Source organism: Sinocyclocheilus anshuiensis, unplaced genomic scaffold (assembly GCF_001515605.1).
Source record: "Sinocyclocheilus anshuiensis isolate Anshui unplaced genomic scaffold, SAMN03320099.WGS_v1.1 scaffold1556, whole genome shotgun sequence".
NCBI lineage: Eukaryota > Metazoa > Chordata > Actinopteri > Cypriniformes > Cyprinidae > Sinocyclocheilus > Sinocyclocheilus anshuiensis.
In genome coordinates, this window is record NW_015555815.1 from 198,542 (window position 1) to 211,614 (window position 13,073).

At 37.4% G+C, this 13,073-nt stretch overlaps 1 protein-coding gene across 1 annotated transcript in view; it reads right to left on the reverse strand.

Moving 5' to 3' along the window:
- Window positions 1-2,738: 2,738 nt before the first annotated feature.
- Window positions 2,739-13,073, reverse strand: part of LOC107675171 (nuclear pore membrane glycoprotein 210-like) — a 48,600-nt gene continuing 38,265 nt past the window's right edge. The window contains exons 31-40 of the mRNA XM_016469427.1: window positions 10,954-11,129; window positions 9,421-9,641; window positions 9,211-9,347; window positions 8,948-9,056; window positions 7,584-7,730; window positions 7,250-7,500; window positions 5,633-5,837; window positions 4,457-4,573; window positions 4,277-4,351; window positions 2,739-3,569 (exon numbers count right to left, since the gene is read on the reverse strand). Of these exons, the coding sequence (XP_016324913.1) occupies window positions 3,466-3,569; window positions 4,277-4,351; window positions 4,457-4,573; window positions 5,633-5,837; window positions 7,250-7,500; window positions 7,584-7,730; window positions 8,948-9,056; window positions 9,211-9,347; window positions 9,421-9,641; window positions 10,954-11,129 (1,542 nt within the window). The 3' untranslated portion in view covers window positions 2,739-3,465. The remainder of the gene's footprint in view (window positions 3,570-4,276; window positions 4,352-4,456; window positions 4,574-5,632; window positions 5,838-7,249; window positions 7,501-7,583; window positions 7,731-8,947; window positions 9,057-9,210; window positions 9,348-9,420; window positions 9,642-10,953; window positions 11,130-13,073) is intronic.

The following is a 13,073-nucleotide window of genomic DNA, read 5'->3' on the forward strand; positions in this document are numbered from 1 at the left end:
TGCATCATATTTTTGTTTCCACTTTAAGCACTGTCCCAATCAACCAAAATTATGCTGTCCCATCCTCCCAAACTGTGTTTGGGAGGATGGCACAAAATAAAAACAACCTAACTCGGAAAATAGAAACATGATATTAACACTTTTTTTTACTGATTTTGTAGAAGTAGTGCATCATATTTTTGTTTCCATCAAAAGTTTGTATAATATAGTAGCTATGAGAATTTTAAGACCTTATTACGAAAACTAGCAAAAGCTTATGTCATTTTCCTCAGTTCATGCATTTCATGGTCAACTTCCTGTTTGATGCCTGCCACCTACATGATGGCACACCAATGAGGGCATCCCATTGTGGTCTTAGGCCTAGGACTCAACAAAAAAAAGTTTTTATTTGCACTCATTAGGTGAGAAAATAAATTCTGTATAGTTATACTGTCCCATCTGACCTTATGTCCCAATCACCATTAATTCACCCTAAATGACACTTATTTTGATATATAATGCAAAGACATTTTTAATTGTGGCAAAAGTGTCCAAATACGTTTGGGGTCACTTTATATAAGACTTTGAGGATCTCCAGAAGCAGAAATAAAGGCAGGTGAAGCACTAAAGCAGTAAAGGTGCAAAGAGCTCTTGCAATGCTGTGCTAGGAATCACGCAACAGCAACATTGAAAAGGAGCTGGATATATTATAGTAGAATGTTTAGTGCTATTCTAGCAGTGTAGAATATAAATATATTGCTATAAATTGTTCCTTATTGTTTATAAAGTGAAAAATGCCAGTAGCCTACACCAAATTTGACCTTAAAGGGATAGTTCACCCAAAAATGAAAATGTGATGTTTATCTGCTTACCCCCAGGGCATCCAAGATGTAGGTGACTTTGTTTCTTCAGTAGAACACATATGATGATTTTTAACTTTAACCGTTGCAGTCTATCAGTCGTATAATGCATGGCAATGGTAACAAAATCTATGAGAGTAAAAAACATGCACAGACAAATCCAAATTAAACCCTGCGGCTCGTGATGACACATTGATGTCATAAGACACGAAACGATTGGTTAGTGCCAGAAACTGAACAGTATTTATATCATTTTTTACCTCTAATACACCAATACGTCGACTTGATTGCACAGATACTATGTAAACTGAACTGAGCTGGACGAAGACATCACTGAAATCAATGATGAACTGACTTTAACTGAAAATTGAGTGTTTACTATTGTCCTTTTGCATTATTGACATTATTTTCCCTTTTTAATACTGTAAAGCTGCTTTGACACAATCTGTATTGTTAAAAGCGCTATATAAATAAAGGTAAAAGAAAAAAGAAATTAATTTAGCCCATCAGTGCGTCTGATGAAAATAACTACCTTGATAACATAATCTTTGCACATTTTGTATATTCAATTTTAGTTTTTTTTTTATATTTAAACATTTTGTTTTAATATTATGCATTTTTATGTATCATGTGTAACAACAAAATCACCACTCATCACTGCTCACAAAAACTGAACACTTCAGTCACCTCTGGAGACTTTTCCCGCAAACCAAACAGTGAAGTACTTGGCTGTGTGTGATGGTGCATAGAGATCGTGACCTTTCTGAATGCTGCTGATGAAAGTGTCTTCCAGGAGTTTCTCTTCAGTCCGGCAGCTAGCTCACAGCTTTCTGCTCTGTGTCCAGCAGGAGTAACTCTCATTAAACCTGTGAAAAGTCAGTCTCCGTGTATCTCTTGGCCTAATCTTGACGCTTCAGCCGGGGATCTTTGTTAAGAGGGGGTTGTGTTTCTGCTTTTCTTACCTTAGCAAATTCTTTGAGAACCTGACATTTTGTACTTCTGGAGATTCCAGATTGATGGGAAGATTCCAGGAGTTCTGGAAAATTGTGGCACTGGTGGTTTTACAATCAAGTCTTCGCAGATCTTTTGCAAGTTTTCTTTTTTTTTGCGACGCTGCCTACTATTGGCAAATTGTCTAATGGTCATGCTTTACCACATTTTTCTGATAGACGTTTTGTAATTTTGGACTTTACGGTGTTTTCTTTGCCCATTTTCACCTGTAATAGAAATCTTCCTAATAATTAAGCACATCTGAATTTAAAGAGTTTGACCAACACACCATCACCTTAAAATTATTATTCTCCGTAATTATTAAAATGTTTGGGGAAAAAAAATATGATCAGAATATCCACTTGCCTAATAATTACACACTGTATATTAGCCATCCACAGATATCACAGTAGATGCTGATACACTATTCTGAATTCAGCCTTCCTTTCCTCAATAAAAACCAGCAGAAACACGTGCTTTTGAAATTCACAAATGACATCCTCACAAATGATTTTTTTTCTAAAAGGCTAACCCCTAATCAAACTCAATCGAAGGTCAAATTAATTCCATATTCCAGTGTTTTTTATTCAAATGGCAAATATGTAAAAACCACTGAACAGGCGATACTTAAAAAGAGCATATTTAATGTTTATAGATTACAAACATGCTGCACAAAGCTCAGAGTACATAAAGGAACGAGCTGTTAACTTCTGAGGAAGTTATGAATGACAGAAGAGCGCACACACACATTGGCAAAGGCTCAGAAGTGGTTACATCTACAGATTAAAGTCAAAGCTTATGACAGATTCACAATTCCTGGTTTTATTCAGTGCAGCAGTTCTGAGTCACATTATGGCTCTTGCTTACAAAGGCAGCTACTAGAAAAGTCTTCACTGTGTTTCACTTAAACAGGCTCACAAGGTTGAGGCATTTTTCGGTCAATAATGGTCACATATCCTTAAATCAACACTCACAGTTACAGATGTATCAGGGACTGATGCTTCATCTGAACAGAGCAGCAGTCAGTCCTTTCAGAAGCCCTTCGAATCTAAAGCAACTGAACTGAATTAAGCTCTTAAACAGATTTAACATTCACATCAATAACTGAAAGAAGCTGCACTCAACTCAAGAGTTCAATATATTCAAATCAACTAATATTGTTCATAAAACAAAACAAAACGACTGGCCATTAGTTTCTGCACAGCAAACACATGTAAGAGCACTTTGGACGGAATCAGTGGTTGCACTTTTCACAAATCAACATGCTACACAATTGAGCCGCAGTCTCACATTACATTTCAAAAGTTGTCCTGAGCTTCAGAAAACAAAAACAAAAAACAGTTTAGCATTGCATATCACTACAAATTAAGATGTCTCAAGCTATGAAAACTATTGGGGGAAAAAGACTACTGAAAATAATGATAATAAATGAGAACACGCGTCAAACGTTTAAATAATCAAACAAAAAGCAGACAAAACAATATGCAGCCCTGTCATATTCAATCAGATATGCAGCATTTCAGCACACAAATGAAAAAGCTATCGTTTCAGGCATGTAAGCAATACTCTCGGCACGCTTATTACACTCCTGCATTCAGTGCTCAGGCACGTTCTTCAGTCTTCAGGCGGAGACGCTTTATCTGGAGTTGTAGTCTGGTGAATACAAGCGCAATCTTGGGCTTGCCTTCGTGTCTGAAGACATGCTGTTGTTGAAGGGGCTTCCAGTCAGCTTCGCTACACCTGCAGAAACAGCAGCATTTACAAATGACTGCAGAAGTATTTCTAAACAGCAGAAGAAATAATAATAATAATGCAAGCATGTTGTCAGATCTATCTGTGTGTAGCACCTGCCACTCTGCACACACTTCAGAGGAAGTGCATCTGAAATTAGTTCTTTTTCCCAAAGGTAACAGTTTGAGCAGCACATTTCTCAATTCAGTGACAGAAAACCCGCAGACGGGTGTAAGTACAGTACAGTGCTGTGAAGAGCACATCTGCACACAAATAAACAGACGACATGCTGTTGTTGAAGGGGCTTTCAGTCAGCTTCGCTACACCTGCAGAAACAGCAACATCTACAAATGAGTGCTCAACTCAACGTCAGTAAGTCAAATCCACAGACAATTACTACCACTCCTAAACACCAGAAGAAACAATAACAATGCGAGCACGTGGAGAGTCATTTCACTCTGCACACACTTCTGAGGAAGTCCATAAGAAATCAGCATTCTTCCCCAAAGTCCCTGATTAATTCAGACTGATGTTAGTTTATTATGCAAACAATAATATATGATTTCTTTAACGGAAATAATGAACATTCATTAGCGTCCTTTATTGCATAAAGAATTGCATAGCAAAAATAAAAGTTAATGTTCAGTTCAGCTGTTTGAATTATTCAGGTTATGTTTGGTTATGTTCTTGCATGAGTGTTTTCCAGATGCATGCACCTGCAGGAGGCGGAGTCTTCTGGATGAACGCAGGATGACTGACAGGATCTCTCGGGGAAAACAGTGCATGGCACACTACACAAACATATACGATGATATTAATATTGAGGAACAATCACTGTCCGGAAACCCATTATCCATGATACTGAAAAGTGTTGGGCAGGATGTGGAAGCATTTACCGATGATGACAACAGCACTGGCAGCCAAAAGAGCGAATAAAGTGAAGAACATCACTTGATGGGATTCGATGAACTGCTGAAGAATATTGGGCCCGTCCGCTCCATCTACTATATGTGCTACGAGAACAGTGAAGCAGCATGGGTCAGTATTTAAGAAAAAAATAAAAATAAAAACATTAAAGGGCTTATGACATGGATTTTTTTTTATTAATGTTCCTTGAGGTTGACTTATAATGATAAAGTTTTTTGCACAAAAAAAATATATATTCGCAAAAATCATCTTTTTAAACCCTCATTCTGGCCCAGTGACTGAAACTATCGGTCCTTCCTTAAGGCTTGTCAGTAAACAGCCACTGTTATGATTGATACTTTTTCCAATACAATGATGTTGGCCAATGCCCACCACTACTTCATGTGAATAAGTGTTTTGAAAACATTATCCATATAAAACTGTCATTTGCGGACAAAGTATTATGAAACTGTTTACTTGTGGTTTGTAATGCAACTGCTGTCAGATCCAATAAAGCTGGCTCTCCTCTATATTTCAAGTTCAGTTCCTTCACAAACTGTACATTATGCCTTATTTAAAATCTGCAGTGAAATGCTCCAAAGAACATATGTGACCCTGGAGCACAAAACCAGTCATAAGGGTAAGATTTCATCCGCTGAAAGCTGAATAAATAAGCTCTCCATTGATGTATGGTTTGTTAGGATAGGATAATATTTGGCTGAGATACAACTATTTGAAAATCTGGAATCTGAGGGTGCAACAAAATCAAAATATTGAGAAAATCATCTTTAAAGTTGTTCAAATTAAGTTCTTAGCAATGCATATTACTAATCAAAAATTAAGTTTTGACATATTTACGGTAGGAAATTTACAAAATATCTTCATGGAACATGATCTTTACTTAATATCCTAATGATTTTTGGCATAAAAGAAAAATGGATCATTTTGACCAATACAATGAATTTTTGGCTATTGCTACAAATATACCTGTGCTACTTAAGACTGCTTTTGTGCTCCAGGGTCACATATAATCTTCCATCATGATCAGGAAACCGTTAAAAATAAACCATCCCACTTGTTCCTGACGCTGAGATCCTTCTGAAGGATCCTTTTTAACCATCAACATGCCTCTCACAATGCTGTCAGAGAGACGTTGAGGAACAAACCTTGCACAGAAGAGCTGCCGGCTGCTAGATGCATGACAGACACCGGGATGTGCAGCACCTGAGCACTGGACGCACTGCTCACAGACACGGATGCCGTCAGAGCTCCCTGCGGCCTCTCCACATTGACCGCATACCTGATGAAGCTGGGAAAGCTGAGAGAAACCTCCTGCTCCTCGATCACAACCGCAGGAGAACTGCTCTTCACCTGAACACCAGAAAGAGCAGTCACATGCACATCTGCTGAGCACAATAACACAAGGCCGTATGTCTGCTTCTGACATTGGTGGAGACATAAGAGCATGTCATCTAAACTCTTCATGCATAGCTTATGGTAGCTAATGTTAGTAGGCTATGCTTTACAGATAATAATTACACAATTCTGATTTTGTGAACCAACAACATTCCAGCAGCAACAGAGCGCTGGGTGTCTTAATCACGCATAACTTTATTTGAATATTAATCGAATTGGACCCAGGATGATTCTGAATGAAAACCCTATCACATTATTACATTTAGTCATTTAGCAGACGCTTTTATCCAAGGTGACTTACAAATGAGGACAATAGAAGCAATCAAAACCAACAAAAGAGCAATACATGTAAACATGTCAATATTAATCATTAAGTGCCATGTTAATACCATCGATTCATTTACATAGTTCCATAATTTCCATCTATTCTCATTTCAATTTCAAAACTCTTGGTCAACAATCCACAATAATTGCTCAAAAAGTTGACAAAAGTCTCATTATTAAAAAAATAAATAAATGAATAAATAAATGTGTAACACTGGTTAAAGTTAAAATTAGTATTACATTTTAGTGAAAACCTAGTAGTTATCACATTATAGGTGTCTCAAATTGTTGTTAATGTACATAATGACTTCAGCTGTCTTTCTGTCTGTATGCTTTATATATAGAGAGCTAATAATAGCCATAGACCGCACTTTCTTCTTGTTTGCGCTGCTTTGTCAAACACCCTACTTCAAACCCATCGACGTAACTGTTCATTCCTGAAGTGAACTTTTATTTGAATTGTTTTGGACTGCTGTCTTGCACTGGGTGCAATACCTGAGAGTTGTTCTAAACGCAGCGCTGCGCTTCTCGTCCATGTATTAAATGCACGTCCTTGAAAGCGCGCCGTTTTCCAATGTATTTACTTTAACTTTTTAGGTAATAATATCAATGGTATGACATATTTCAGATGCGCCCGAAATTACAAAAACATATACATATGTGACCCTGGACCACAAAACCAGTCATAAGGGTCAATTTTTTTAAATTGAGATTTATGCATCATCTGAAAGCTGAATAAATAAGCTCTCCATTGATGTATGGCTTGTTTTGATATGACAATATTTGGCCGAGATACAACTATTTGAAAATCTGGAATCTGAGGGTGCAAAAAAATCTAAATATTGAGAAAATCACCTTTAAAGTTGTCCAAATGAAGTTCTTATATATATATATATTTGTTTTAATCAAAATTATTGCTAGAGACAATTTGGTAGTCGCTGAAAATGTTTAGGGACATGTCCCTAGCATCCCCCCCCTAATTCTACGACCCAACAAAAACATTTGAGTTTTCAGACAGAGAGAGACGAGGATGCAAAGGTTACGTCTAGCTGCTGGAGAGCGCCTGGCGTGCCGTAGATGGTCAGCTCAGCAGACGGGTACTGATTGCTCAGGATGAGGTCCGTCTGATCGGCGTAGATCCCTGGACTGACAGGCAGCCGGACGCTGAGCTGCTCTCCGCTGAAGAGAGATCCCTGCACGCCGGCCCTCACCTCTACCTCCGTCATAGACAGACTCAACACCTTCACCTGCTGCTCGCTCATGGGCTTGAAGCTCAGCGCGCAGCTGTAGAAGCCTGACGCACAGAGGAGATACAGATCACGGGGTTAAACCGGTCACTGTGAAGTCAGGCTGAAGTCCAAGGTTCCTGTGAGAGACCTGTGCTGGCGTCGAAGGCCGTGTGAGTGTGGTAGACGTCATGAGGAGAGAAATGCACGGCGCTGCTGGTGAAGCGCAGCTGACAGCTGACGGAGGACTCTGGGTGGAGCAGAACCACGCTGTCGGACTGAGACGACGAGCAGCTTCCTGTGGACAGAGAACACACGAGTGCTATGATGCTGTTCACAAAAGCACTACGATTCAAAGAAATGGAACACAGCACCTGTTTATAAGAACGTTACATTTGCTTGTGTTCATTTGACAAAAGCTTACAATGCAGTCATAATAAACAACTGAAGACTTCAGATGCAAAAGCCTCTAAGTCCGTCTGAGATTTTTCTTTTAAATGCACATTTTTATCAGGCTCCTATGTTTAGGTTCAGTAATTTCACTTTAATTGCAATGCAAAGGTTGTTAGTTAGTAATTCAATGTCTTATTTTCAAAAATGTCAAATGTTGATAAAAATCAGGGTTTCTGCAGGATAATTAAGCTCAAATTTATAAAATGAATACCACAAGAGCAGGGTAGGGCAATGTCTATAGTAACATATTAAACTGTAAAATGCATGATTTACAGTCCAGATAAAGGTTTTCACAAAGACAAAATGTTTTATAAAATGATACACTTCAAATTTCAGCCTTTCAACCATTTGTAAGTCAAATTATTATATTAATTTAAACAATTATTATCAATAAATTATTATATTAATTACATTACATATAAATACATTTTACTGTTTAGATTTTTGTAATGCATTGTCTTCTTATCGATCCACCAGTTCACATTTACAGCTCTGCGTGTTTGCAGGGTAAAAACATGGGTTGATTTTCACATTGGTCTGAACAAAAACAACAAGCTTATTGAAAATGCATTCATTCATTCATTCGGAACAGCAGAAATATAACTTTCCACGGCAACACCGGACTCTCATGTTTATTGAATAAAATCATAGCCCTTTGAAGTTTAATCGTCACATAAGCAGTTTCGCAATTCTGGTCTTTCTGTCCCCAAATTTAAGACCTTTTCAAATCATAATTTCAAAATTGTTCTTTCTTGTACAATATAAGATTTTTTATGACCTTAAATTTGATACAACTAAATGTAAGACTTCTTTTTAAGAACCAGCGCGAAATGCTCATTTAAAAGAAAAATCTCAGACGGACTTAAGAGGCTTTTGCATTCGTGATTCTTAGGAATCAAACCCATGACGTTTCAGTTGCTAGCGGGGCCCTTTCAAATTGACCAAATTCTGTGTTTAATCTTTTCTGGATTTCAATGTAATGGTTAAAAACACTGAACAGTTCTGTTGTATGTCAAGCACGATTGAGTCTCTCTCTAATGCAATGCGTGGAGTGTTTTGTACCGATGAGGTTGCTTCCCGTGTCCCTGGTTGACATCAGGACTTTAGGGTCTCTGTCCTTCTTCACTGCAGGAATCACGACAGACGTCCTAGACGCACCTTCAATACGAACCTAAACAAAGCACAGCATTACAATACGATCACAGTACTGTTTATCTGCAGTTTAACAGGCATCACTCTTGCGGACCAAAGACTTTTCATGATTTTTCCTTCTAAATATCTGATTCAGAATATCTCCGAGCTGAAGTCCACGTGATTAACCTCACCTCTCTGTAGGTGCGGAGTTGACCGGGAATCTCGTAGTACACAGTGACTGTGCCCTTGTCTCTGGCTACTGCTGCTCCAGTCCTGGGATCGATCTCCAGCAGAGCGCTGGACGACGAGCTCCACACACCTGATGCACCTGCACATGAACAATGACAGTAAATGCTTACTTTGGGCTGTCAATATTTGTATGTGTGCGTGTTTCCTCTTACCCTCCTGATTAACAATCTGTGCAGAAAAGCACACAACGTCTCCCACGACGAGCCGCTGGGCTCCAGCCGGATGAATGGCATGCTGGACCGGCAGAGCGAGGAAATCAGCGAGTCCGGCCTGCTCTGAGTCCCAGACCCCCAGCAGAGTCAGACCCACATTCACCGTCCGCACCGTCAGCATGCCGTTACTCGAACCCTTACCGACCTGCACCAAATCATCCCTGCACACATAACACAGACGGTGGGGTGCTTAACATCATTCAAACACATTGCTCAAAGTAAAAAAAAAAAAAGAGGCATATGCACTGATTTTTCCCAATATAATTATTATAACATATTTTCATTATCTGCAATTACCACCTTTAATATATGTGACCCTGGAGCACAAAACCAGTCTTAAGTCGCTGGGGTATATTTGTAGCAATAGCCAAAAATACATTGTATGGGTCAAAATTGTCGATTTTTCTTTTATGCCAAAAATCATTAGGATATTAAGTAAAGATCATGTTCCATGAAGATATTTTGTAAATTTCCTACCGTAAATATATTAAAACTTAATTTTTGATTAGTAATATGCATTGCTAAGAGCTTTATTTGGACAACTTTAAAGATGATTTTCTCAATATTTAGATGTTTTTGTACCCTCAGATTCCAGATTTTCAAATAGTTGTATCTCAGCCAAATATTGACCGATCCTAACAAACCATACATCAATGGAAAGATTATTTATTCAGCTTTCAGATGATGTATAAATCTCAATTTTGAAAAATTGACCCTTATGACTGGTTTTGTGGTCCAGGCTCACATATTACATTGTAATGTTCCGATGCCTGAACATTTGTAAATAAATATTCATTCTTTTTTTGATTTGCAACCATATCTGACATGTCAGATGCTCCATTCCTCTGTGTGACGAAAAGCTAAAATATTTTAGTATTAAATTAAGAGATAATGTAATCGCAATATATGGGGTGAAACCACTGAGGAAAAGTGAAAATTCTTACGTCATTTTAAAAATAAAGCTGACTATTTATGAAAGACAGCCTAGACTTTGCAAAACATCAGATTTCGAGTTACAGGGAGTTAAAAAGGTTGGGTTAACCTGGAGAGAACAGCCAAAAATTAATCTTTCACAATGGAAATAAAACATGATAAAAAAAATAATAATAATGCTTTGTATACATTATATACATACTATTTTTTTTACATTTTATTTTTACATTAAATCAATTTATTATTTTCTGATTAGTCAATTAATCCTTACCAATAACCTTAGTTAACCTACCAATAATTAATAACTGCAACTTCTGGCGATGTCCATAACACCAGGAAGTTTTATCAGAATTGACAGCATGTTAAATTAATTAGTCCAACTGAGGCACTAGTTTATCTGTTATATATTTTAAAGAACCAACAACAAACACCTTCAAATGCGTCATTTCAGCCCAAGCTGCTGTTGAATTTGGATGTGAACGGTTTAGTCCATGTTTGATAAATATGTATGTTATGTTATTTTATTATTATATAATTCACCTGTTGGTGGAGAAGCGGAGCGCGGAGTTGTGGCTGTGTAAGGTTTCTCCCGTGCTGTCATGGAAATGAACAGTGAAGGTCAGAGCGGCTCCCAGCGGGATGGCAGACACAGTCTCTCTGTTAGACGTGTACACGACTGGACTAGTGCTCAGACGCAGGTACGAGACGGTCACCACCTGACAACAAACACACCAGCTCTGTGTTACACTCGTACTTCACATGGTTGACTGCTAACACTGAATCATTCATTTACAGTTAAGAGCTATTATGAATTACAAAACATTATACAGATAAGTAAGGCATAATGAACAGTCATTAAATCGCAAAATTCATGAACATGTACTGTAGGTATCACCCTGAAGTAACTATCCCACTGCATGACTCTAAATAAATAAAAACTAGTGCTGTCAAATTATTAATCGTGATCAATCACATCCGAGATAAAAGTTTTTGTTTACATAATATATGTAAGCGTACTGTGTATATTTATTATGTATATATCAATACACACACATATAGAAAATATTTTGAAAATATATTTACATGTATATATTTATATGCTTATTTTTTATATTTATAAAAACATTTGACATATAAACAAAATTTTTCATAAATATATACATGCATGTGTCTGTATTTATATATAGTATACATAATAAATATACACAGTATACACACATATATTATGTAAACAAAAACTTTTATTTTGGATGTGATTAATCGTTTCACAGCACTAATAAAAACATACACACATTGCCATATATTTCACTGACAAGCTATGAGCAATGAACTATGAGTATGGAAGAAAAATTATGACAAATGTCAATCGACAAAAGCATGCTGAATTGCACTACCTGAAAAAATAATGCATTGTATTAACAGTGTTTGCATTTTAATGCCTTGTATTTTCAGGGCTTGCATTTTTTAAAAATTGCGAATTTGTAAAGTGAAATAAAATGGATCGAAAATGAACTGTCGCATATTATACATCGTATTTTTCAACAGATTCAATATTTCAGAAATGAATTCTGGAAGGTGAATATGAATTACTGAATTTTTAATTATGAAAATGTGTGGGAATTTTTTTTAATTGAAATATTCACAGCTTAAATAAACAACTATGCTAAATTTCAGCCCCTAAAAATTAGAGCCCGACGATATATTGTTTTGACGATATGAGCATGTCACAGATATATCGGTATCGGCGAATATGCCACAGATATGCCGCCGATATGAACATTTTTTTAACAGAATATATAGACCTTTTTCCTGAGTAAACGATTAGCGCCACCATTACTCAGATTAAATGCTTCTGAATGGTGTAATTACTTAGTTTGTCCATTGTTTGCTACTGGTGACCCAGGTCAGGTCAGTGTAGAGATGCGCGGATGAGCTCAAACTTCACCCGAGTCCGCTGCCTCAAATTATCCGCCCGCCACCCACCCGCACCTATATTTGATCGTCACATTACAATGATTCTAATTCTTAGTTTTGCATGATGATACGATGAATGGATGGCTCATTTTTAACAGCAGATTCAGTGACGTTAGAGACTAGAGCTGATCTGCGCATCACGGCATGCGTCTGCGGCGCATTAAAGCCTGTGTTACGGCCACCGGAGCTGATCGCGGACACTCAGTCAATGCTGGTGTTTATACCCAGAACTCATGCTTATCACATAGGTCACATCACATTTCCTAAGTCAGCATATTTTGTCAGTAATGTAGCAGATTGAAAAGTTAGTATCTTTCTGCAGTCCAATAGACGGTGGTGGCTTGAGTCTGTTGAATGGTGATTTAACGCTACGTTGTCACCTAGTTGGAGAGACTCAATGCTAAGTAAACAATAATGTCCTCGTCTTTTACTCTCACTATCAGCTTATCATACTCGTTTGCTACATTAGTAGGGTCCTATGATTTCCGCAATGCAGAAAACACGGACGGAATCACGGAATCCAGTCATAAAAATGGAATTTACTGTATAACGCATAATTTCACGGAATCTTTCATATTTTTGATGAATAAATAAAAAACAGGTCAGTACACTTAAATCAAATCACGATATAGACTAGTGTCTGTGAATATTAAACTGCAAAAAACTATTTTAAATACGAATCCTAA